This window comes from Mesoplodon densirostris, chromosome 4 (assembly GCF_025265405.1).
Source record: "Mesoplodon densirostris isolate mMesDen1 chromosome 4, mMesDen1 primary haplotype, whole genome shotgun sequence".
NCBI classification, from domain to species: domain Eukaryota; kingdom Metazoa; phylum Chordata; class Mammalia; order Artiodactyla; family Ziphiidae; genus Mesoplodon; species Mesoplodon densirostris.
Genome location: NC_082664.1, coordinates 37549288 through 37576346, shown reverse-complemented (window position 1 = coordinate 37576346; position 27059 = coordinate 37549288). Strand labels below are relative to the sequence as shown.

The window sequence follows — 27059 nt, the reverse complement described above, 5'->3', positions numbered from 1 at the left end:
TCAAACTCATAGGAGATATAAAGGGAGAGGCAATTATCACCCCTTAAAACCTCACTAATAATCTTTTTTAATATAAATCTGACTTCAGCTCAGAGCTCTTTATAAACAATAGTATCTGTATAGAGTTTAATAACATGGTTGGTTTTTAGTGAAGTTATATTTTTAGTTACCATCTATAAAATAAATCAATTTAAGTTTTAAAAAGTGAATTTTTAAAACATTAAATAGTACAGATGGTATATGGATATGGGGAGAATTACAAAGGTGGTACTTAAATGACTGAAGTTTAGAAAACACTGAATAAGATTATGTCTAGGATCTCTTCCAGATTTAAATTCTTCTGAATGTGTATTCCAATAGAATAAAAAATGTTATGTGGTAAACCAAGTAAAAGAAAAGACCTTCTAACATAGTGTGTACTATGTAATTATCTTTCATTTTGAAATGTATCGTTATTGAGGAGGCTAAATTTTCATGCTATGACACTTTTTTCATTTATAAATATAAATACCCCTTTCTTAATATTTTACTAGGCAGCTGAGTATTGATATGTTTTGGATAGCACGTTTGTTGGTGATGATGGATTGTTTTATTTTGTTTCTTTTTCTTTCACCAAAAGCAGTCTAGTTCTGGGTGAGGTTTTTGAACTGGAAATCTTGAAAGGCAGGAACCATGTCATCACTCTATACTCTGCCTAGTACAGAGGTTGACATAGTAGTATTCAGTAAATATTTGAATGAATGAATGAATAAAAGAGTCAATAAAAATAAACTGAGTTCTGTGTCTTAAAGGTACAAGCATAGTTTTCATTTCTGAAATGAAATAGTCAATAGGGCTAGCTGTACAGAAGTTTGAGGTCTTGGGACAATTAGAAGGTAATACTTTCACATGAATGAAGTTTGGAGCTAGTTACATGGAACATTTAGAATAACCTTTTCAGGAAGTAATCACAAAAAGAAAGTAGCCGTACTAATTTTGCTTTTGTTTATGGTCGTATATGAGAAGCTAGGATCTTGCTTTCTTTCCCCCTTTGTTTTTTATTTAAAGAGCTACCTTTCTTCCTTATTTTTTCCTCTCTCATACATGTACTACTTATCATCTCCACATCAGGGAAAGTACCCCAATTTTCCTTGCCTTAGGGAGACTATTAGAGCTTAATTTAAAATGCAGCTTATTCTTTCCCCACAGACTCTTCATTACAGTTTCTCATCTGATAAAGGGGCCCAACTCTTTCTTAGCTGGCATACTAGACGAACTGAAATACTGGCGGTAAATTTGTTTATTCCCGTTTATTCCCATTTATTCCCTCAACAAATGTCATGTTTCAAGGGCTTTGTTCTAAGACTCCTGAAATGAGTTTTACATATCAGAGAGAGAGAGAATATTAACCAGAAGTTTTTAATTCTTAGTTATACCAACTGACTTTCTAATAACTATGCAATTGGTTTGAGTGATCACATACCCAGATCATGTAATTTATTTTAAAATACTTTTCATATATGTAGAAAAACAGAATTTAAGGACTGTGTTTCATTCTGGTGGATACATTTTAAATGTATTCTAGGTCTGTTCTCTACAAGTGCATTCTTTCTTTGACAGTCCAGTGATTAACTTTGATTCTAATTTATTATGCACAGTGACAACATCTTAACTGGAGTTATTTTATACGTTCAGGTTAATACTTTTGTTATTGAAAATTTAAGTCAGTTCGTTTTATATTTGTGAAATCTTTCTGCCTGACATCTTTGTGTTTTCTAGTTATTACTATGTGGTCTTTAGTATGTGACGTAAACTCTAAGGATGCTGGCTATCGCATTTTGGTTTGTCCTCATTGCATTATAAAGTGATAGAACAGCAGTAACATTAATGGTATATAGAAGTTGGGTTTTTAAACCGATCGTCATCTACAGAAATTCTCTATCTCTGTTCTAACTTTAAATTTAAAATATCCAGGTAAACAATCAACACAGATTCTATTCATCATCACTGAGAATATAATAGGTCTAATTTTGGCCAAGAAAAAAAAAGACTTTAGAACTATCAAATTTTTTTCTTCAAAAGAGAGAGATGCTTGTCTTAAAATTGTAATCTTTAGATATCTCTAGAGTCGTTGTGGTCTGTCATGAAAGTATGCAAGAGCCATTTGCTGTAATGGCAAGCTGGAAGTTTTGAGAACACTATGTCTAATTCAAAAGCAACAATTATAGGTTCCACATGTAAGTGATATCATACAATATTTGTCCTTCTCTGAACAGCAGAAGTAACACAACATTGTAAATCAACTGTACTCCAATAAAAATTTTTAAAAAACAATTATAAAAAACAGAACCTTTGCCTAGGGAGCCATGTCCACTGGCGACATGGTTATTCTCTGATTAGATGCTTTGAGTGCCGGATACCATTCTTTTTTTTTTTTTTAATCTTTATTGGATTATGATTGCTTTACAATGTTGCATTAGTTTCTGCTGTACAACAAAGTGAATCAGCTATATGTATACATATAACCCCTCCCTCTTGAGCCTCCCTCCCACCTTCCCCATCCCACCCCTCTATTACTCAGCCATAAAAAGGAACAAAATTGTGTCATTTGTAGTGATGTGGATGGACCTAGAGTCTGTCATACAGAGTGAAGTAAGTCAGAAAGAGAAAAAAGAGTACCATATATTAACATATATATATGGAGTCTAGAAAAATGGATACCATTCTTATCTGGGGTATGAAGTGTTGATATGGCAGCACATTATGATAGAAAAGAAAAGGCCATGAACTTGAGGGGCAGACCAACCTGAATGTGAAATTCAGCTCTGTCACTTTTACTCTGGTATCTAGGGCAAGTTACTTAACTTCCTCTGTAAAATGAAAATTATAATACTTCTTTAGAGTTCTGTGAGGATAAAAGCACCCAGAGTGAGTTCTTGTCAAATGGTAGTTATACAAGGAATACAATGTGGTGATGATATGTTTTGATATTCCCTCAGGTGAAGTAAAGGACAAAAATGTTCAGGTGGTTGAGCTCCCCATTGTAGACAGTCTTCATCCTCGTCCTCCATATTTACCCCTGGCTGTACCAGAAGACCTTGCAGATCGACTTGTACGAGTCCATGGTGATCCTGCAGTGTGGTGGGTGTCCCAGTTTGTCAAATACTTGATCCGCCCACAACCTTGGCTGGAAAAAGAAATAGAAGAGGCCACCAAGAAGCTAGGCTTCAAACATCCAGTTATTGGGTAAGAACCTGATTTGTTTCTCCTAAAAGTGATATGTAGTAGCAGGGATACATACCTTTACAATACAGTGTGAACTTTACAAGATATAGTGTAATTTTCATAGCCCCACCCAAAAACAGAGGTTCCAGAGTTCACCTTAGGCCACAGGGAGATTATTCTTCCTTTGTTCATTTAGAACAGCTGAGTCATCATAATTTAGTCACCCTTAATCATTTGTTCATTTATTCATTCAACAAATATATAAAACCTCTTTCTGAAATTAACAGTCTCTCCTGGGGAAACCAGCAAAATCTTATTTTGTTGGGAGTATTTTAGATGCTATACATGACTCCTGTCTTACTCTAACAGGGCTACGAGATGAAGCTCTCATATTTATAGCTTTTCTATTGCACCTTATTCTTAGCTTTCATTAATTGCCACTGGTGATTATTTTGCATTTTTGATGTTCTGTTTTCTCTTTTGTTTTGAAAGCTACTTTGAGAATAAAGATATCATTAGTAATGTAAGATAATGTTAAAATTATTGTTTAAACTTATCTCTTGGGGGCTTCCCTGGTGGCGCAGTGGTTGAGAGTCCGCCTGCCGATGCAGGGGACGTGGTTTCCTGCCCCGGTCCAGGAGGATCCCGCGTGCCGCGGAGCGGCTGGGCCCGTGATCAATGGCCGCTGAGCCTGCACATCTGGGGCCTGTGCTCCGCAACGGGAGAGGCCACAACAGTGAGAGGCCCATGTACCACCAAAAAAAAAAAAAAAAAAGTTATCTCTTGACCCACTTGGGAGTTATCATGTATATATGTACAGTCTCATGCTTATGTTAAGGGAGATATATCAGGAAATTCTGGAAGCAAAAAAAATCCAAAAGAGCATCTTTGCTCACAAGCATGTGCTCCTATACCCATACATAAAAAGTTATGGAGTAAGGAGTTTTCCTGGGTCCTGATGCCAGATTTCACACCACGAGAAATGTTCTTTGCCTAATGGGAAGAATACTAGACTGAGAGTTAAGTGACCTCAGTAGTATTCCTGGCTTTTCCCTAATTCTGGGCCAAGTTACTTAATAATAGTATTATTGAGCTTTGATTTTTTTTTCCATCTGTAAAATAGGGAAGGCAATACCTGCCCTAAAAATGATGATGTGATAATATAAGGATGAAAAAGGATTTTAGTTCTGTGGGGAAAAATACACTGTAAAATATTATTACCTTTCAGAGAGACTGATGATGCTTAAGTAATTCCGGAAAATAGATTTGTAGGCTAGACTATGGCATTCTGCAGCTTCTGTTGTTTGTAATAAAGTCAGCTATTGATTAATATTAATACGTGTGTTGATTCATTCACTTATCTGCAGAATGTTTATTGAATACTTGCTACTGTGGGGGACAGAGGTTAAATTTTTTTTAATGGCTCCTTTTAAGTCCTCACAGTCCATGGGAAAAGAGACTTACACAACTAACATTATATGAGCAGAATGTGATAAATGCCCTGAGAGAAAGCATAAAAAGTTTTTTGAGAGGTTGAGGGATGGGAAATATACCTTCATTTCCCAAGAAAGGACCAAGAAAGGGTTCATAGCTGCAGTGTTTGAACAGGATCTTGGAAGATGGAGAAAGATACACTATAGTAGTCACATTACCAAAATAACTTCAACTGCATTATCTCATTGATCCTGTAACACAATCCTGTGATGTGGGCAGAGATAACCATTTTACAGGTGAGGAAACTAAGGAAAGAACATCTCTTCCCAAAGTTCCAGAGTTTATAAAGGCAAAACCAGGACTTACACCTGCTTAACTTTGTTTGGATTTCCTGTAGTTTTACGTACCAGAAAGCTACCCTTATTAATTTTTCATGGAGTATCCACCGCATTGAGAATTGGCCAAATATAGAAACTTGAAGTACCGCAGACAGCTAAGTTATTTGCACACTTAAGTAGTGTGCTGTAATGAAAGAGGGGTGCATTAGAGTTCAAGAATCTAGGGGTCCAATCTGGCTTCCACCACTAACAAGTTATGTGACTTTGGACAACTTACTTGGTCATTCTGGGCCTTCATTAATTGTCACTCTTTTTTCATTTATTAAAACAAAACAAAAGAAAATGCTAGGTTAGATAGTAGTATCTAAGGTTTCTACTTACACAATACTAAACAGTTAGATTTTTGTGTCTACCCATAATCCATTCATTCATTCATTCATTCATTTGTTGTGTTTGGTGCAATTGGGAATAAATAAAACCAGATTTCTTGCCTTGGAGGAGCTTTGATAGATAGTGAAAATCAGTCAAGTACACAAATAACTTTTACTTTTGTAAAGACTGGGTTAAAATGTATGTGAAAGAAACCAGCCTCCCTTTGCCTTATATTGTCATTTTGTTCCCTGAAATATCTTCAGAGACATCAGTTTCTTTAAGTATCAGATGAAAGAGTTACATTAAATCAAATGACTTCTAATATCCTTCACAGGTCTAACATTCTGATTCTTCCATAAAAATTCCATTAAGGTCCTCTCTCAAATTATTGGTCCAGGCCTAATTTCAGGAATACTTGGAAAATTGAGAAATTTGCTTAGTAGTAGTACTCTGCCACTATGTCAAGTGCTCCTCTTCCTTTGATTTTTCCTTCTTGTTATAGCTCTCCTTTGTTTTCATCATTATTTTCATATCTCCTACCGCGTTTCTTCCCTGTTTCTTAGTCTTCATATGTATAGAAGTTACTGACCCCTGTTCTAAGTAGTAGAGCTAAAACAAGAACACAGTAAAATCAGAGTTTCAAATAGTGTTTCTTCTCATGAAGCTTTTCATTGAAATTCAGTGGAATTGTTCTTTCTGCCCTATCTCATCTCCATGGAGCACAGTGAACAATTCCAAATTTCCTGAGAGAACCAGTGACTAAGAAGAACGTGGGAAGGAAAAGATGATATGATAGGTGTTCATCTGATATTATTCACATCTGGACTATCACCTGAAATGCAAAGGAAAGAACAGCCACGAAGATGTCAGAGTAACTCCAGTGAAGTTAAATCCTCACTCCAGATACATAATAAAAAGCTGGCCCTAGGCTTGACTTAAGATATGCCCACATATTGTGACCTAAAGGAAACAAATCTACCTTTTTTCTTTTCCAACATATGAATAGTGGTTTAGTAATTTAGGAAGAGGGGAGATGTGGGAAGAGCAAATTTAAGTAGTGTTTTAACTTATGAAAACAAACTCTAACTATTATTCCTATTTTCATTAAAATACTGTTGGAAGTCAATGCCTTATTCAGTGCAGGACAATGTAAATCTGTGTCCCCAATTTTACAATTTTGGAGCTTTTCTTAAATAGGACAGATGAGATCAGTATCTGCTTGTGTTTGATAGAGTAAAAAGCAGGGAAAGGAAATTCATTATGCCTATAACAAAAAGGCTGGCATGGCTCCATGAACTTAAAATAGTAAGAACTCTTAAAAGGTTTGCCTTGCTTTGATTGTGCTATAGGAAGAATCCATACAGGTCTGTGTTTTCCTTGCACAACTTTAAATTCAACAAGCTGGCATTACAGTGATAATACAGGATAAAATGAAGAAAAAGAAAACTTGGCATCAAAACATTACAAATGATATATTTAATGTTCTATAATAGCAACTGTGAATCTTGGCATCCTTTATTGTCAAATATATTAAAAATTATATCCAGTTTTTTCTGGAAGGCTGGTTGGTATTTGCTGCCTTATATGCGGTCTAATTCTGGAATCTCCCATTTATTCCTTATTATGCCAATTACTTTCCCTTTATAAGAAAGCATTCTTCAAAGACTTAACTTATTTTTTCTAATTCCCCTTGTATTAATATGCAAATATATTTAGAATATATGTGTTTGAATTTTTTTAAATATTGGTTTTATTTTTTCTAATGGTGAAAATGAAAGAAAAATTGGTTTAAAATGTCCATAACACCACCATGAATAGGGGTATAAAGCTGAGTACCCTAAAAGTACTCAGTGGATCAGAACATTATCAGCAGAATCTGACTTTCTCCCTCTGCCCCTGCAGAGTCCATGTCAGACGCACAGACAAAGTGGGAACAGAAGCAGCCTTCCACCCCATTGAGGAATACATGGTACATGTTGAAGAACATTTTCAGCTTCTTGCTCGCAGAATGCAAGTGGATAAAAAAAGAGTATATTTGGCCACAGATGACCCTTCTTTATTAAAGGAGGCAAAAACAAAGTAAGTTAGATGAACTAATGATTCTAGAGTGAACCATCTCTTTTCAGTTGAAAGGAATCCTTAATTCCCATGACTTGTGATTCTTGTTACAATGAATGTTATTACTGATTATTGGGGGTTTTAAATTCAAACAACTGTGTACTTGTGCAACTGTTATTATGATCCAAGCATATGTGAGGTGCCAGCAAGGTGTAGATTTCATTCTGAAACCCCTTCTCTTGACTTGTAGGCAGCAGTCATCTCATTATATACTCACATGACCTTTATGTGCTTGGAAGGGAGAGAGCAAGCTTAATGGTGTCTCTTCTTGTAAGGAAGGGCACCAATTCCATCATGAGGGTCCTACCCTCATGACCTTATTTAACCCTAAGTACCTCCCAAATGCTCCACCTCAAAATATTATCACATTGGGGGTTAGGGCTTAAACATATGAATTCTGGGGGGACACAAACATTTAGTCCATAATACTAACCAACTCACAAGACTGTTAGCAATAAAACACACCAGGTGCTTGCCCTTTTGCTCTTACTATCTTCACCAACAATCACAGGCAACTGAAACCATGTGTAAGATATAAGTTTTCATCTTATAAAAATTTCTGGAATTTATATTTTTTAAAAAAGCAAAAAATCAAGAGATGAGTTTTGTAAGTGAAATAATAAGGACTGCCAACTTGTACTGAGCTGTATTGAGCCTGCCTGCCTGTATTTCAGGCACTGTGCTAGGTGGTGGGGATTCCGTGATAAGCAAGACACTCTCTGCTCTCAAGGAATTCCCAATCTAGTAGGGGAATGGACAGTTACAATACAGTATGAGTAGTGCTACTATAGAGTAATACCATCTACTCCAGAAATCATTCCTGAATCCTTGACTAAGTGGTCCTCCTCTGTGCATTCCTCTTAATATTTAGCACTTGCTTACTTCCGTCTCCCTCACTAGGTTATAAGCACTTTAGAAACTGTACCTAGTTCTAGTAAGTGCCCGGTAAGTATTGAATTATGTTCATTTCAGTCCTATCTATTTGAAAACATTTTATTAGCAATTATCATTTGACCTTTTTGACTTTTAATTTATTTCTCAATCCCTATTTTATGTCACAAATGGGGGTTGGGAAGAAAAACAAATCTGGAATGAATACTATAATGCAGGTATTTATCCATATCATTGGATAATCATTTAAACCCTATTTCTACCTCATAAGAATCTAAATTAACCTGATATAAATTGCTTTTTCTTTAAGGCTCCCTCTATTGATCATACACACAGACACTCTCTCTCTCTCTCTCTCTCTCTCACACACACACACGCAGGTGTGCGTGCACACAGACAAACAAACAAAAGACCAAGAAATTCATCAGCCAAATATAAGCCAAGTTATATAGTTATAATAAGTATAGAGTTAGGGATTAAATGAATATTTGGACATAAAACAAGAAAAAAATTTCACAGATATTTTTCTAGTTTGATAGTACAGACCTATTAGAGAGAAACAAAGTAGAAATAGTTAATCTTAGTCCTTCATTTTAAAATATCAGACTGAATTTGTAGCTTAGTGAAAAAAATGTTAAAATATTACTTTATTTACTCTTTTACTTGTTCTTGAATGCAACATAAGTTTTTCCCTTGATTGGCAAAATAATTTATGCTCATTAGAAAATATGGAGTTGGTAAGTATACAAGCAAGGAAAAAATATTACCCACAGTCTCATTACTCAGTGGCAATAACTATTTAAATATCAACATATTCCCTTCAGTCATTTATGTAGTTATACATCTTTGTAGTTGATCATATTCTGTATAATTTGAACTCTTTTTTTACTTAATACAGCACTAGATCCCTTTTCCCAGGTTGCTAAAAAAAGTTATTGTAAATCTCTTTCTTTAGTGACTACATATCCACTGAATGGAAATGCCTTTGCTTACTTGACCATTCTTTTAATATTTGACAGGTTATTTCCAATTTCCAGTGCTATGAGGTATGCCTGAAATTATCCATATTATTTCGTTAATCTAGATTTCTGGACTTGGAAGTATTTAGATAAAAGGATATGAATATTTTACGGCTGTGATCCATAGCACAGCATGATATTTTTACACCAAGCAACCCTTACAGTACAGATGGCAGTAGTATCTACTTGGATTGTAAAACTTGATTTTTTCTTTTGTGTATGTGTGTGTGGTCAGAAGCTAGTAACTCCTCTCTCCATGGTAGTCCAGGCAGCATTTTTCTCCATATTCTGTTATAAACGTAGCAATAGCATTTTGTGCATATTTTTTTCCTCTTTGGAAATTCTTTGGTTTTCTGAGTCATTTTAAGGATTTTCTCAGGAATTTAAATACCATTTCTCTCCTTCATTATTTTACTTAAATGTTTTTTCCACTCTGAATTAATTCTGCTTTTGACCTCTCAGGATTGGTTTTGATACCTAAGCAAATCATAAAATTTCTGTTATTGTTTTAGGAGACCAAAGCATGAATTAATTTTTCAACAAGGCATATAGAATCCAAGGTGATTATAAGACTTTTCTGCTTCAAGAGGGTGAAGAGATGGAGAATTAAATGAGGCATAGTATTCGTACAGTTAGAGAAGAAACCATTTTTCTGACTAGTTTATTCTTTGTAAAAGGGGTCAAGATTAGCTTATATATGTGGCTCCGGTAGTTAATGCTTTGTTGCTTAGTATTACACCTCAGGTCTCTCTAGATTAAGACTTGAGTTCATTCAGGAGATTTTAGCACCAGCCTCCTAGTGACTGTGACAGCTGCTGATAATGTGGAGATCTCTCTCTTAGGTAATTCACTGTTAGAGTGTTTAAATCACAGAATCTTTGGCAGTCTAAGAAGTAAGAACTATTAAAGTTGTCTATCCAGCATTGTATTCTAAGATTGTGGAGACTGGGTTTAGGAGTGAAACAGGAGAAAAAACAAGCCATTAAAAATCTCTCAGATTAAATATTTACATATTTAGTTTGCTCTTTATCAAAAATGCTGGACAAGCTCTTCCTAAAATTAGGTTCATTTAAATGAGTAGAGGTAAGAGAAATTTGTTTAAAAGTTGTTGTAAAGCATTTGGTTGCCATGTGAAATGAAGAATCAGCAATAGTGGTAAAGTTCTTCACTATTTTTTTGAACTACATCTAATATGCTAGACAGTTACAGGGCATTAGGAATACACAAAGAAATAAAAGATAATATGTGGCTCCTTATCTCAGGGTGTATCCAACTTGAAGGCAATATACAGGTAACAAATAATCAGTGTCATTATATAATTGTCCTGAAGGAGTTGTATACTAGGTAGTAAAGTCAAGAAGAAGAGTATCCCCCTCAGTCTGGAGAAAGACTTCACAAAAGAAAATTTGATGTTAGTTTATAATTTCAAGTTACACCTTTGTGGTTGATATAAAAATAAACTTTTGCAAGATGGAAGAAGAAAAAAATATTTTTTAAAATCATTGCCTATCTCTGCAGCCTCACAGTGGAAGACTTCTGCTGGCATACTTGTAGGCGTAAGACAAGAAAGAAGCATGTTTGTGTGGAAAGTTTCATGCTCATTATTGGAAGTACAAAATCTCCTTCCCTCATTATTCACTTTGTTTCTGTTTTTCAACACTCAGTATCCTTCATCAAGCTATCTTTTGCATATAGAGATAAGGCCTGAGGAACTTAGGTGACCTTTTGGTTTGGTTCCAGGAAGAGGCCTTTAAGTTAGGAAGGGCATGATGTTCGCGTCACTTCTCAGTAAAAGGATCCCTCTTGTGTTTGGTTCACTGAGCACCCAAACCATGCTGACAGAGTTAGTCTTTATTCTAGGATAAAACCTGTACTGGTGTGTTTTAACGATTTCCCCCCTCCTCCACCCTCCAGCCTTTTCATATTTATTTGTTTCTGTTTCTGCCCCATGACTGGATCTGCCTCTTCACAGGAATCACATTAAAAGTTTTTTTGGTGGTTTTCTTTTCAGAACAAATGTGACATTTCCTTCATCTCCCTGATTCAAAGTTGAGGAGGGCAAAATGTCAAAAATAATGAGGCCAAATGGATCTGAACACTGAATACCAATCACTGAAACAGTGCTCAGAGACTTTTTCTTCACAGTCATTACTAGAGGCTATGAGAGAAAACGCCGTGGAGGTTGTGGAATGAAGAGAAATCTGAAGCAGCTGTTAGGGAATTAGGAAAACGTCCCAGACATGGGTAGCACTAACTTGTTCATGTATTCATCCACATAGCATTGTGTGGAGTGCTAGATGCTGTGATGCAAAGGAAAATAAGGCATAGTCCTGACCTTTGGGAAATACTGTGTGGGAAAAAGACATGTAAGCTGACTCCTGCTGCCTCAGGGCTTATAAGTAGGAACTATTATTCTTTCAACAAATATTTATTGACCTTGTACTATATTCCAGATTCTCTTCTAAGTGCTGAGAATAATAGAGTGAACAAAGCTGATGAAATACCTCTCTTTATAGAGCTTACATTCTAGTTAGGGATGATGGAGGTGCGGAATGAATGCAGACAGTAAATAAACAGTAAATATATATTATGTTCAGTGATAGTAAGAGCCTTGGAGAAAAATTAAGCAAGTAAAAGGGATAGGGATTGCCAAACTCCTCACTAATAAGGCAGCATTTGAGCGGAGATCTAAGAGGAAAGTAAGAGATAAAACCAGGTGAATATCTGGGGAAAGAATGTTTAACAATCACAGTTAATGATTTATTGAGCATTTACTACGTGTCACATACTCTTCTAAACACTTTACATTGCTTAATTTATTTAATTCTTAAAAAATTATATAAACTGGGTACAATGACTATCACCTTTGCATGTAACTTCTGAAAGTTTACAACTTAACTGTGATCTGTCTCATGCACTGAGAAAATTTATTCACTCTATACTAGAGTATAATTAAACCTCTAATTCAGAGTAGAATCATTTGAACATATAGTAGACTTTTTAAAGACATCCTGTTTTAATATTTTTTAACACATATCTTCTCACGACTACCACAGTATTAGTTGGTGGACATCTACAAGGAATTTGCTTTCATAAATTTATTAGAATGGTTTTCTGTCACCGTTATTTGTTAAGATGGTGCTTATGGGGGTTAAGGGAGACAAGTCTCAGTTATCACAAATTCTAAACTAAAAATTTAAATGAAGTTTAATCATGATGTTTATATTCTAAAGGAAAAGCTCAGTGACCAAATTTGAAAGCAGGTTGGAGCCTCCTAGATAGGTAGGAGGCAACTGGGACTCCCCCTGGGGACACATATACTGGCAGCAGGCAGTGGGGAGCTCATTCTACCACAGGGACCCTGGTGCTGGCAAACAACATTTTGGAGTCCTCCTTCTAACCTATTAGAACCAGGGGCTTACACGCCCACTAGTTGATCAGCACCAGTACTTGGATCCCCAAACCCCACAGCCAGCCATGCTGGGACCCAGCACTGCCCACCAGCAACACATGACCAACCCTAGGACTTGCGGGCCTGCAACCAGGCACACCAGGACCCAGCCCAAGCCACCAGTGGACTGGCACCAGCCCTGGGACTTACCAGGCCATGTAGGCAGCTGTGTCAGGACCCAGACCCACCTACCAGCAGCTAGCAGCCTCCACATGAGGTAGGGCCTGGCAGCCAACCGGGCTGGGAACTAGCCCTACCTACCAGCATGCCCACAGTAGTTGACCCCACCACAACAGAAGTGCCCACTCAGCCCACATACAAGGCACCCTTAGATTATATAGCTCTGGTGACCAGAGAGGAGTAAGTAGCTGGGCCCCATAGGACATCTCTTACATAAGGTCACTTCTCCAAGAACGAGAAACATAACTGACTTGCCTAATACATACAAATAAACACAGAGAATTAGGCAAAATGAGGTGACAAAGGAACGTGTTTCAAATGAAGGAACAAACCCCAGAAGAAGAGCTAAGCAAAGTGGAGATGAGCAATCTACCCAATAAAGGGTTCAAGGTAATGATCATAAAGATGCTGAATGAACTTGGGAGAAAAATTGATGAACACAGTGGCAGACTTAACAAAGAGTTAGAAAGGGTAAAGAAGAACCAAACAGAGCTGAAGAATGCAATAATTGAAGTAAAAAATACACTAGAAGGAATCAACAGTAGATTAAATGATACAGAAGAACAGATCAACAAACTGGAAGACAGAGTAGTGGAAATCACCCAAGCTGAACAAAAAAAAAAAAGAGAAGAATTTAAAAAGTGTGGATAGTTTAAGAGACCTCTGGGACAACAAAAGCATACCAGCATTTACATTATAGGGATCTCTTAGGGAAAAGAGAGAGAGAAAGGGGCAGGGAACTTATTTAAAACAAGAATAGCCAAAAATTTCCCTAACCTGGGAAAGGAAACAGACATCCAGGTCCAGGGAGCACAGAAAGTTCCAAACAAGATCAACCCAAAGAGGTCTACACCAAGACACATTGTAATTAAAATGACAAAAAATAAAGATAAAGAGAGAATCTTAAAAGCAGCAAGAGAAAAGCAACTAGTTATGTACAAGGGAACTCCCATAAGACTGTCAGTTGACTTTTCAGCAGAAACTTTGCAGGACAGAAGAGAGTGTCATGATATATTCAAAGTGATGAAAGGAAAAAACCTACAACCAAGAATACTTTACCCTACAAGGCTACCATTTGAATTTGAAAGAGAGAGAAAGAGTTTTACAGACAAGCAAAAGCTAAAATTGTTCAGCACCACTAAACAGGCTTTACAAGAAATGTTACAGGGACTTCCCTAAGCATAAAAGAAAAGACCATAACTAGAAATATGAAAATTATGAAAGGAAACGTCTCATTGGTAAAAGCAAACATACAGTAAAGGTAGTAGATCAGCCACTTGTAAAGCTAGTAGGAAACTTGAAAGACAAGTAGTAAATTATCTATATCCACAATACATGGTTAAGGAATACACAAAACAAAAAGATATAAAATATGATATCAAAAAAACATTAAATGTGGGCAGGGAAAGACAGGAATAAAACTGTGAAGTTGTTAGAATGTGTTCAAACTTCAGATCCACTTAAAATAATTATACACACACACACAACCCACCGTTACACGTATAGGAACTAGAAAAAGAAGAACAAAGCCCAAAATTAGTAGAAGGAAAGAAATGATAAACATCAGAGCAGAAATAAGTGAAATAGACATTTAAAACAATAGAAAAGATCAATGAGACTAAGAGCTGTTTCTTTGAAAAGGTAAACAAATTGATAAACATTTAGCCAGACTCATCAAGAAAAAAGAGAGAGGACCCAAATGAATAAAATCAGAAATGAAAAAAGAGATGTTATAGCCAACACCACAGAAATCAAAGGATCAAAAGGGATTACTGCAAACGACTATATGTGAGTAAATGGACAACCTAGAAGAAATGGATAAATTCCTAGAAAATTTCAGTCTCCCAAGACTAAATTAGGAAGAAATAGAAAATATTAATAAACCAATTACCAGTAATGGAGTTGAATCAAGATTGATCAAAAAACTTCCAACAAACAAAAATCCAGGACCAGATGGCTTCACAGGTGAATTTTATAAAATATTTAAAGGAGAGTTCATGCCTATGCTTCTCAAACTATTCCAAAATATTGAAGATGGAATAATTCTGAACTCATTCTACAAGGCCAACATCACCCCAATTCCAAAACCAGACAAAGACGCCACAAAAAGAGAAACTTACAGGCCGATATCATTGATAAGATACAAAAATCCTTAACAAAATATTAACAAACCGAATCCAGCAGTACATTAAAAGGATCATATACCATGATCAAGTAGATGCAAGGATAGTTCAATATTTGCAAATCAATCAATGTGATACACCACATTAACAAAACAAAGGTTAAAAATCATATGATCATCTCAATAGTTGCAGAAAAAGCTTTTGACAAAATTCTATATTCATTTATAATAAAACTCTCAACTAAGTGAGTGTAGAGGAAACATACCTCAACATAACAAAGGCCATAAGATATCACAGACTAACAGCAAACATAATACTCAACCGTGAAAAGCTGAAAGATTTTCCTCTAAGATCAGGAAGAAGACAAAGATGCCCAGTCTCACCACATTTATTCAACATGGTATTGAAAGTCCTAGCCACAGCAACCAAAAGTTGTTAAGAGACTAAATCCTAAGAGTTTTCATCACAAGGAAAATTTTTTTTCCTTTTTTAAAAATTTTGTCTGTAATGAGATGATGGAAGTTCACTAAACTTATTGTGGTAACCATTTCATGATGTGTGTAAGTCAGATCATTGTGCCTTAAACTTATACAGTGCTGTATGTCAATTATATCTCATACAGCACTGTATGATCAGGACTTCTCTGGTGGTCCAGTGGTAAAGAATCTGCCTTACAATGCAGGGGATGTGGGTTCAATCTGTGGTCAGGGAACTGGGATCCCACATGACACGGGGCAACTAGGCCTGCACGCCATAACTACTGAGCTCATGTGCCTCAGCTAGAGAGCCCACGTGCTGCAAACTACAGAGCCCATGTGCTCTGGAACCCACACGCCACAACTACAGAGCCCACGCGCTCTGCAGCCTGTAGGCCACAACTAGAGAGAAGTCTGTGCACTGCAATGAAAGATCCCATATGCCTCAGCGAAGATCCCGCATGCCGCAACTAAGACCTGATGCAACCAAAAACAAATAAAATAATAGATCTTTTAAAAAACTATACCTCAATAAAACTGGAAGAAGAAAAAACAATGTATAAATTATATTTTTAAAAAGATATATGCTTAAGGATAAAAGTGGGAAAGGAATGCATAAAATGAAAATGTGTCTGTGAAAAAAATATGAAAGCAGGTTGAAAAACCTCTTCAAGGTCACTTATTACGATGAAAATAAAGAGCTTCCTGTTTTCAATTCTTTCAAGAATTGAAAGGGACATTCTGGTGCATATGTGTATTTTATATGTCATGCCAATAACTTTTAACATACAGGACACCCCAGAATGGTTTCTGCCCCATCAATGGATTCAAAGATGCTTTGTCAGCTACTCTATTGAATGCCAGAATTAAAGCTTTCCTTACTGTCAGAAAGAAGGGTACTCTTGGTTAAAGGAGCTGGCTACCTCCTGCTGATAGGATACTATTTCCTGACAGAATTCTATGATTTCAGTGAGTTTGTATAAATTTATTTCTTTTTTCAGGTACCCCAGTTATGAATTTATTAGTGATAACTCTATCTCTTGGTCAGCTGGACTACATAATCGATACACAGAAAATTCACTTCGAGGTGTGATCCTGGATATACACTTTCTCTCCCAGGCAGACTTCCTAGTGTGTACTTTTTCATCCCAGGTAAGCATTTTTAAGTGATCAGTACTCTTTGGTTATATTGGGTCAGGAAGTTCTTGGATTTTTAAAAAATGTTAGTTTTCATGACTCAGGTACAATTTTTTTAATATTGGGGAATGATCCCTTTTGTGAAAGAATGAGAAGATTCCAGAAAACATAGCTATTTGAGTGCACTGAATATTTAATTGTTTGCAAGCAATTGTTGAATACATCTCTACTGAAGCCAGCTACTGGGGTTGTTTAAAAGTACTTGGCTTATTCACAACATTTAACAGAAACAGCAAGTAATTAAGTTTACTTAATACTTTCTGATTTTGCATACAATCAGTATGTAACCAGAGTCCATCCATTTCTACACATCAGTGCACTGATACTGAGAGGCTTAAATGCTCAGCATTTTGCCTCACTTGATTGCTTTATAGAAAATAAGAAAGAGTAAATGTAATTCCTCTTTCAAGTCCTTTTAACATTTCTACCAAGCAAGAAACTGTACATTATATTTAAGCAATACCATATTATAATCATTCTTTGAGTTTATTGTTATAGATATTTAATATGTTGTTGGTTTGGTGTGTGTGTTTTTATGAGTGCTCCAATCAGCCTTATATGCCCAGTGGAATATCAGCATAGAAAGATTTATTGTGGATTTTATTCAACTGTCTCATTTATGTGCATATTATTGGTTAGTTTGTTCAACAATCTGTTAAATGATTGTTTGTGCTCAGACCTATACTAGGTGTAGAGGGAATTTCAAAGGAGATTGAAGATACAGCTCTTACCCTGGTCCAGAATCTAGTGAGCAAAATATCCACATGAAATAACCAGAGAATAATTACAAAGAAATATAAACCATGTAAGATAAATATATGCCTGAAAGCTTAGAAGAAGCAGAGAAAAGAAAGTGTGAAAAGGAAAGCCACATCATTTACATGGGAATATACTGCAGAGAGTATAAAGAAATGGACAGATTTTTATTATGTGACAATGCACACTCTCATAATGGTATGGTGACATGATTGTTGGAAAGATACTTATCCCAGCAAAGCCTGTATGAGTTCCTTCAATGTGGCATAAGAATACAACTCAAGACGCAAAGACAGCTACACAGAACAGGAGTCACATGGCAATAGGTCCTCATCAGAGGGAAAACATGAAGGCATCCATAGGTGATATTCTCCCTAATTGGGGTGAGGATCCTATCTTTGATAAGGGGGTGGGATGGGGGGAGGAGTTGTAACTACCTAGTCCCTCTCAACTGCTTTTGAGAATCTGGCTATGTGCCTACGTGATCAACAGGTGCAAATAACACATTTTCGAATGCTTATTGTTACAATGATTGAATCAAGAGTCACTTTCCCAGATGTACCACCTCCTCTGTAGGTCTAGATTTTAGGCCTTCCTAAAGTCTATTCCTTTTGTCCAGGGTTTCTCAACCTGGCACCGTTGGCATTTGGGGCTGGATAAGTTGTTGTGAGGTGCTGTCTTGTGCATTATAGGATGCTTAGCAGCGTCCGTGGCCAGTAGACCCTCACCTCAAGTTGTGACAGCCAACAGTGTCTCCAGACATTGCCACATGTCCCAGGTGGGGGGAGTGGGAGGGTAAAATCACCCTTGTGAGAACCACTGCTCTAGTTTTAAAGCTTTAAAAGTAAATAAATATATACATGTCTAAACATTTACCAACCTTACATGGAGGTAGACACTGAGACTTACAAGGACGTGCTCTATGTTTTGCTTTCCTTTGTCCAGCTCTCCTTAATAATGCCATTAGACTCATTCTGGAAAGAAAATCTTTTGGTTTTTTTCCCTTTTCAAGGATGTGCTGTAGAATTTTTGATCCTCATAGCCTCATAAGTCTAGTTTTGACCCAGAAGTCAGGACCTCTGTCACTTCATGATACTGGAAACCTGTCCAGGTTTGAAGAGCATATTGTTCACACTACTTTGTTCTATTTTATGCATAATATCAACCTCTGTGTCTTCTTCAGACCTCAGATCCAGAGAAACAGTTTATATGAAGAAAGCGTAGTAATGAGAGGTCTGGTTGTGTCCAAAGGAATAAGATTTGTGATTATATATTATATTGTTCCTAAAAACTCTTGGCAAGTCAAAGTTCATCCAAAATAACTCTGATCATTTAAACCAATATTTTGTGTCCCAAGATAGACTTGAATACCTCAAAACATGTTAGGGCTCAGAATAAAAGTTTAACAGTAAAAAATACCTTACATTTATATAGTGAGTAGCAGTTTGCTAAATGTGATCACCTCCTTTCTTGGTGACTAACAGCTGTAGCATTTGAGACTGTGGAATAATTCCACATTCAGTGATTAATCTTTGGGCTTCCTTGCACCCCAGTTTTTTTGTTTGTTTTTTGGTTTTTTGGTTTTGGCTGCATTGGGTCTTCATTGCTGCGTGCGGGCTTTCTCTAGTTGCGACAAGCAGGGTCTACTCTTTGTTGCAGGGCACAGGCTTCTCATTGCGGTGGCTTCTCTAGTTGCAGAGCATGGGCTCTAGGCATGCGGGCTTCAGTAGCTGTGGCACGTGGGCTCAGTAGTTGTGGTGCACGGGCTTAGTTGCTCCATGGCATATAAGATCTTCCTGGACCAGGGCTCGAACCCGTGTCCCCTGCATTGGCAGGCGGATTCTTAACCACTGTGCCACCAGGGAAGCCCTGCACCCCAGTATTTTTTGAAAATATTTTTAGTAAAAAGGCATTTGGTACAGTTTAATATTTTTGTGGTGTGACCGAGTTGGTTGGTGGCTTGTAGCAGAAACCAAACCAAAATTGCCATAAACCAAAATCGGAATCGTTTGAAGAATGCCCCCAAAATGTCTCATCAGCAGTAGCAGTGGAGTTTGAGAAAACGTCACTGATGACATCAAAGTAACAAGCCATTGACTTCATGAGACAGAGAACAAGAATGAGGCATTGTGGACTCTAGAGTCAGACTACCTGGGTTTAAATACAACTTTGACCACTTAGTGACTCTGTGGCGTTTGAACAAATTGTTTAGCCTATCACTGACATTTTCCCCCCTCCCTGTAAAAACGGTAATAACAATAATACCTACTGCATAAAGTTTTTGTGAGGATTAAAGATTTATTATATGTAAAGCACTGAGAATAGTACTCAGCAATATGTTAAATGCAATGTTAGCTGCTATTATTATTTATAAAGGAATAGGTATAGGTATATCTTTGCCTGTTAGACTCTACAGTATTTATTTTAACGATTTTTTTCACGTGGCCCCATTTCAGACTATATGATCTCACATTTTAGAAGGAATATGAAATATGCTGTTCAAGGACTCCATTACCTCTGCTTATGGTCATGGGTGATGCTTAGGTTCCACATAGTCATTGTGTGCATTGGATGTGTGTAACAATTCTTCATAAAGAATAATAACCAGTAACATTCGGCATATTAATTCCTGTGCCAAGGTACCACCTTAACTCTATTTTATTTAGCTTATTGAAAGAGAGCGTCACCATATAATATGCATTTTCAGAAACAAAAGCTCTTCATTCCCAAAGGGTGAGTGATAAGTAATAGTATTTGCTTTAGCAAATGCAGGTAAACTTGTGTCTGTTTTGACTTTAGGGAAATTAATCTGCAGACTTTCCTGCAGAAAACAGAAGAAGACTAAAGCCTTACATCCAGAAGGGTGATAAGCGAATAAAACAATGAGAACCAAATCTCAGCCCAGAATAAAACATGGACAACCAACTTTCAAACTTTGCTCGATGATAATCTCATTTCAAGAGATGGTTAGAAGGGATAAAAGTTTAGTATCTTTTTCATAATGTTTTGACAATCCTGAAGTTTCAGTCATGTAAACTTTCTGTCTCCTGTATACTACCCTTTGAGGACTTTTATGCTATATGACAATAGTGAGAAAGAGTTTATCTGCTGACCATGTGCTATTGTAGACAATACTGGAAGAATGAAATGTATTGTTAGAAGGAAATTGCAAGGCCTGATTGATGTTTGAGAAACTGTAGGCACAAATGTCATGGCACCTTAATCAGGATTCTTTATAAGGTTTTGGACCCATTCTTCTCAGTCTTAGGGCTTCTAATCATTCTTGGTTTTATATCCACAAGTGAGGTCTGGGAATTCTCTCTCCTTAAGTGAAAAGTTTTTAAAAGCCAAGAATATGACTCTCCTCTCTAATTTTGTTACTATTCTTGCACTCAGTTTTCTGAATTCCTTCATCAGAGCTGTTTCTCATAGCCAAGTTTGTCCTAAAAGCCTCATAAATTGAAGAAAACAATCTTCAGGATTTAGTCTGAAAATTAGAGGCAATATTAACACTTCTCAACAGCATCAAGTAAGTTTTGAAAGCTATGCAGTGCATCGCATTCCAAACTATTCTACCAAATACTCTAATCTTGTTCTGTGTTACTGGAAGTTGCCTGTGCCCTAAGCGTCTACTGTGTCATTTAAGTTACTTTCATATTTAATGAAACCATCTAAAATCTGAAGCAAAGGAATTGGAGTTGCAATTCCAGCAGTTGACAGCTCACTCAGTTGTAGAAGGGCAAAGTATCAGAAAGGTTTTCTTTTTTAAAATATTGTTTATCAAGTTTTAGAATCAGGTTTTATAACTCTGGAATCTGATTTACAAAAATGGTTTGTAGATGTCCATTTTAAAGACTATGGGTAATCAACATTTTTTAAGGAACAGTCAACATTGTTCATTAGTTTCTCAATCATTAAAATCACCATAGGACAAAGTTACTTTTTTTTCCTCCCCCTGAGACACTTCCCTTTGTGGCACTTAATATGACATTCTCCTGGCGTTCTCTGTTGTTTCATTCCAAATCCACACACAACACAACTGGCCTCATCACGTTTTGAATCAGATTTTGGAAAGCCCAGAGGGAGAAACCAGATACTACATTCATTTTATTCTAGACAGATGGCTCTCGATAGGAATTTCCACTGAGATATGGTTCATGAAACAACAGTGGATACTGCTCTCTCATTGAATAGCAAAACAAAGCAGTTTACAGTAAAAGTGCACAGATATCCCAGCCTCACGCAGTGAGACAAGAGCCCACTTCCAACTTCTCACAGTAGGAGATCCTTCTGGCCCTGTCAATTTTGACAAAAAACCAAGATCCCATCTGCTCTGAGAAAGCTTTGGAGGCTCATGCAAAGCTCAGCTGGTTGTTACTCAGGGATAAAATTCAAACTAATGGACCTTCCTCTGCTCTTTAATTTTTTTTTTTTAAATACAGTCATATCTATGTTTTATCCTTTGGCAGGATTTTTGCTCTTACTTACTACTGTGTGCTTAGTAGTGTTCTAAAAATGATATAGTGCCACATCAACAGCAAATGAAATAAAACATATGTGTGGCCAAGCACTGCTTTGCAAACCATAGACTACCCCTCTCAATCATGCTACCTGTCAAGTTTCAAACCTGAGTATTGACATCAACTGAAAGACCTCATTTACCTGTCACGTGATTTGGATTTGTTAAGCCCAGAGAGGAAGCCTAGGGTGATTAAATGCAAACGTTGACACTATAGTAATCTTTCTAGCCCTTTGCAGTAAATTGCCCCATGGTTAATATAGGGAAAATTTTTTAATTACTCAGAATGTTATATATGAATCTTAAGGATTAAATATCACCAGTGGACTTGCATCTCCACTGCTGGACTGGTATTATGCATGGAGCAGTATTCATTCAGAAGGTACTTACTGAGTGGCTACTCTGTGGCAGGCACTGTTCTAGGTACTTATCCTCAGAACCTAAGGCAGTTCAGTGTATGGTTTAGAGACAGAGTTCTAATTACATTTCTGTCATTTACTAGCTCCTTTATTCTTTTTTTTTTTGGAAATTAATCTTTCTTTGGCATAGTTTCTTCAGCTGTAAAATATAAATAATAACAGTAACCAACTCATAGGGTTGTTGTGAGAGTTAAATGAGATGAGAGGAAGCACGTGTGCAAGCGCAGCTATTAGAACAGTGCTCAGTAAGCTCAGCTGCTCTCATTATTGCCATTATTATGAGAAGGAGAAAGGGTCTTATATTGGTCCACTCTGTGTCTGAAAGTTCTACCATTCGTAATTTCTTTGGCTTAAGAAAGTACATGTGGGGCTTCCCTGATGGTGCAGTGGTTGAGGGTCCGCCTGCCAATGCAGGGGACACGGGTTTGTGCCCCGGTCCAAGGGGATCCCACATGCCACGGAGTGGCTGGGCCCGTGGGCCATGGCCGCTGGGCCTGTGCATCCGGAGCCTGTGCTCCGCAGCGGGAGAGGCCACAGCAGTGAGAGGCCGGCGTACCGCAAAAAAAAAAAAAAAAAAAAAAGAAAAGAAAGTACATGTGTTATCCATCAGCCTAATACATCAACAGCTATTGATACCAAAACATAAACTGATTATTAGGATTACCCCAAAAGAAAGCACGTCCCTAAGGGTATGGGACTGAGGGCAGTGTTGTTTTTATGAGAGTGAGAAGTTTATTAATGAAAGGAGGAAACACATTAGGGTTCATTGCCACAGTGGGCATTGTGGTCATCCGAAAGACAGTACAAGTTCTTGCATCCCTGGCTCAGGATAATTGAAAAGTGGGTGGAGGGGGCCTGAATATAAGACTCTCAGATTTTCCCAAGGCCAGCCTTGGCCTTAAGTTATATCTTTCTGCTATTAAAATGTGAACATGGAGAATAGGATCTGCAAGAAAAAATATGCTTAGCAGTTAACAAGCATACACAGACTGCCTGGGTTCAAAACCTGAATATGCCACTTAATAGTAGTGTAACCTTGAGCTCATTCCTTAACTGACTTTTGACATCCATAAAACGAGCATGATAAAATTTTATGGGGCTGCTGACAATTAAATTAGACCTAGAAACAATGTCTGACAGAAAAAACTCAGTAAATATGCCTCTATCATTGTTATTGTACTTTGCTATTATTGGAGCTGCTTTGTTTTCATTATTTAGTTTCTTTCCAAAGGCTTAACTTGATTTTGCTTGTGCTGTGTGGGCCTTTGGCTGAATTTGAAGTTCAAGTTCAAAATCTTTTTTAGCCTCATTTTTTTATAGTTTCAGTATTCTACCAGTGATCTCAATTGTACCAATATAAAATTAGTTTGTTGATGAAGTAGCAAATTTGAAAGCAAAGTTATTTTCTTGGTTCCATGTCTAGTTGAAATTCTAGCACTAGAATTTGGGCAGATCTCCTTGTATTTTAGTCCCTATCTGCAAAATTTAAAATACTATCTAAACTTAGTTTCATTTACAAATTACATATAGCATGTGAAAACCGCCCCTCGGGTTCCTAAAATTTAGACTTTTTAAGGAGTTAAGTTGATGATTAACCTAATCAGATTCCATTTGCTCATAACATTTAAGAATTCAGTTTTTGATATCATGAATGCCAAAGTTTTAAAGAACTGCTGGGTAATCTGAAATTGCTCCACTGAGCAGATTAACAATTACTATTAGTATCATTTTAAATATGTGCAGAAGTATTGGTGTAGGGACAATAAAACTTCATTAACGGAGGTAACTACAACTGGAGATGTAGGAAAATTGACCTGAGTTGAGTCCTGTGTTCACAGTGTATAATGGAAGAATTTTCTAAGCAAAATGATAGTATTCTCTCTTTGGTCTTCACCTGTTCTTAGAAAAGTTTCTGAAACCCATTTACTCTATAATGAATATATTTGTTAATTGCGTAAAATGTTATACCTCCATTAAGATAGTTATAGTTTATCACCAAGTATGAAGCTCAAGGAATGAAGCTCAGATTGTGGAATTCCAGCTGCCATCCATTGGGAATGGTAGGTATTTTTTGGACAGAGGAATCTTTTAAGTAGCCTTAAGTGCATCAGGTAGATGCCTTGTCCCCAGAGCCTAGTTCATCTGATTTCAGTCTAGATGCTACTGTGTACACATCACACACATCACACTTTAGAACAGAAGTGGCAGATGTATTTTAGCTCATTTGGCAATAGTTGATTGTCAGTAATTACATGAATTTCAGTTGAGAAGGGTTCTGAGACCAAGTCCAAATTAGAAGAAAAGAGTATGTGATTTATTAATACTGAATGAAGGAAAGGAAGCAGCAGCATTTGTGTAAAGTATTTATAATCCTGATTCTAATCCTGAACCTTGAATTCACCAAGGGCATAGACTGTGTCTTACTCGTTTTTGTACCACTAGTGCCCAACATGGAACACTCTGTGGCTCTTAATAAATTTTTATTAAAATTAAAATTTTATATTTTAATAAATATGAATTTATGAATTCATAAAATACTTTGCACTATATATACACATACTTTTTTTTCTCTGAGAGATCTTAATTGTAATTATCTTTTATGTTAAAAAAAAAAAGATACAAGCACAGAAATGAAGAATGACTTGTACCATCATCTGAGAGCAAATGGACTGAAAACCTGTGACTAGAATCCACTGCTTCTCGTTCTCTCAGTCCTGGTCCTAGTCTAGTCCTAGTCTCTTTGGCCAAGAGCTTTTGGATTGCTATGAAGGAGACCTTACACATACTAACCAAATTTTTTCCGTGCTTTCCCAAGGTCTGTCGAGTTGCTTATGAAATCATGCAAACACTGCATCCCGATGCCTCTGCAAACTTCCATTCTTTGGATGACATCTACTATTTTGGAGGGCAAAATGCCCACAACCAGATTGCCATTTATCCTCACCAACCTCGAACTGCAGATGAAATCCCCATGGAACCTGGAGATATCATTGGTGTGGCTGGAAATCATTGGGATGGCTATTCTAAAGGTGTCAACAGAAAACTGGGAAGGACGGGCCTATATCCCTCCTACAAAGTTCGAGAGAAGATAGAAACAGTCAAGTACCCCACATATCCTGAGGCTGAGAAATAAAGCTTAGATGGATGAGAAAGACAACCAAACTCAGTTCAAACCGTTTGAGCCAAACAGTAGATGAAGAAGGCCCCAACCTAACAACTCATGGTTAAATGAGTCAACACCCTCATCGCCAGGACAGCTGGGATCTGACAGATGCTTCATTGGTGGAATTCCTCTTTAACAAGGGCTACCATGCCCTCAAAACCATGCACAGTCTGATAATGTACTCACGTATAACATACAAACAGGTTGTTTTCTACTTTACCCGTTCTTTCAAGATTATGTCCCCATGAAACAAACACTGCCACGTTGTGTAATTTAAGTGACACAGACATTTTGTGTGAGACTTCAAACATGGTGCCTATATCTGAGAGACCTATGTGACCTAATGAGATGACTCAAATAGCTCCCTCCTGTGGGGAGCTGGATTCTTAGCCAGTGGTGGTATTGTAACCACTGAATTCACTCCAATCAACAGATTCAGAATGAGAATGGATGTTTTTGTCTGGAATTTTTTTTTGAGTAATTGTACCAGTTCATCCACCTCATCATTAATAAGTGAAGGATACAACAGAAAATAAAATATTCATACTCCATTGGGAACTTTTGTAAAACAATACCATGAACAGATTCTTTAGTACTCAATGTTTCCGGACATTCTCTTTGATAACAAAAAATAAATTTTAAAAAGAGGAATTTTGTAAAGTTTCTAGAATTTTATATCATTAGATGATGATGTGGCCAGCTTTATAGTGGAAAATGTTGATAAAAAGAAGAGTTTTATAGTTCTGCTTTACTTTTTTTTCTGTTTTAGATTGAGTGGTTCAGCTCAGAGAGTCATTGGTCCATTTTAACACTGAAAACTGAGTTTAGTTGGTGCACATTACAGAGTTGCTCAGAACCATCTTAGGGAAATTTTATTTTATTATTTTGGGCATTGTTTATTTGATTTAATTAAATCAAATAATCATACTCCTCACTGCCAGAGGAACTATCCCCTCCACTTCCAAGCTAACAATTTCAGGCTTGTTCTTTCTTATTGTGGGTATTGTCACTTTTTGTGAGTTGAGACCTGTTGTTTTATCCAGGAAATGATTTATGCCCTTTCCTATCATGTCCTGCTTTTGAGAGTACCAGGGATCTGTGGGGTTGGGAAGCTGGCTCTGTTTCCATTTTTTATTTATTTATTTATTTATTTATTTACTTATTTACTTACTTTTGACAGCATTGGGTCTTCACTGCTGTGCGCAGGCTGTCTCTATTTGCGGCGAGCAGGGGCTACTCTTTGTTGTGGTACACAGGCTTCTCATTGCAGTGGCTTCTCTTGTCGCGGAGCACAGGCTCCAGGTGCACAGGCTTCAGTAGTTGTGGCGCACAGGCTCAGTAGTTGTGGCTCGAGGGCTCTAGAGTGCAGGCTCAGTAGTTGTGGTGCACGGGCTTAGTT

At 37.0% G+C, this 27059-nt stretch overlaps 1 protein-coding gene across 10 annotated transcripts in view; it reads left to right on the top strand.

Annotated features, from left to right (window-relative positions):
- FUT8 (fucosyltransferase 8) overlaps positions 1-26331 on the top strand; it is a 339974-nt gene extending 313643 nt beyond the window's left edge. For all 10 annotated transcript variants that reach the window (XM_060095987.1, XM_060095982.1, XM_060095985.1 and 7 more), the window contains 4 exons: positions 2979-3225; positions 7251-7427; positions 16608-16758; positions 25313-26331. In XM_060095987.1, coding sequence (XP_059951970.1) covers positions 2979-3225; positions 7251-7427; positions 16608-16758; positions 25313-25630 — 893 coding nt within the window. In that variant the 3' untranslated portion in view covers positions 25631-26331. The remainder of the gene's footprint in view (positions 1-2978; positions 3226-7250; positions 7428-16607; positions 16759-25312) is intronic.
- Positions 26332-27059: the final 728 nt, after the last annotated feature.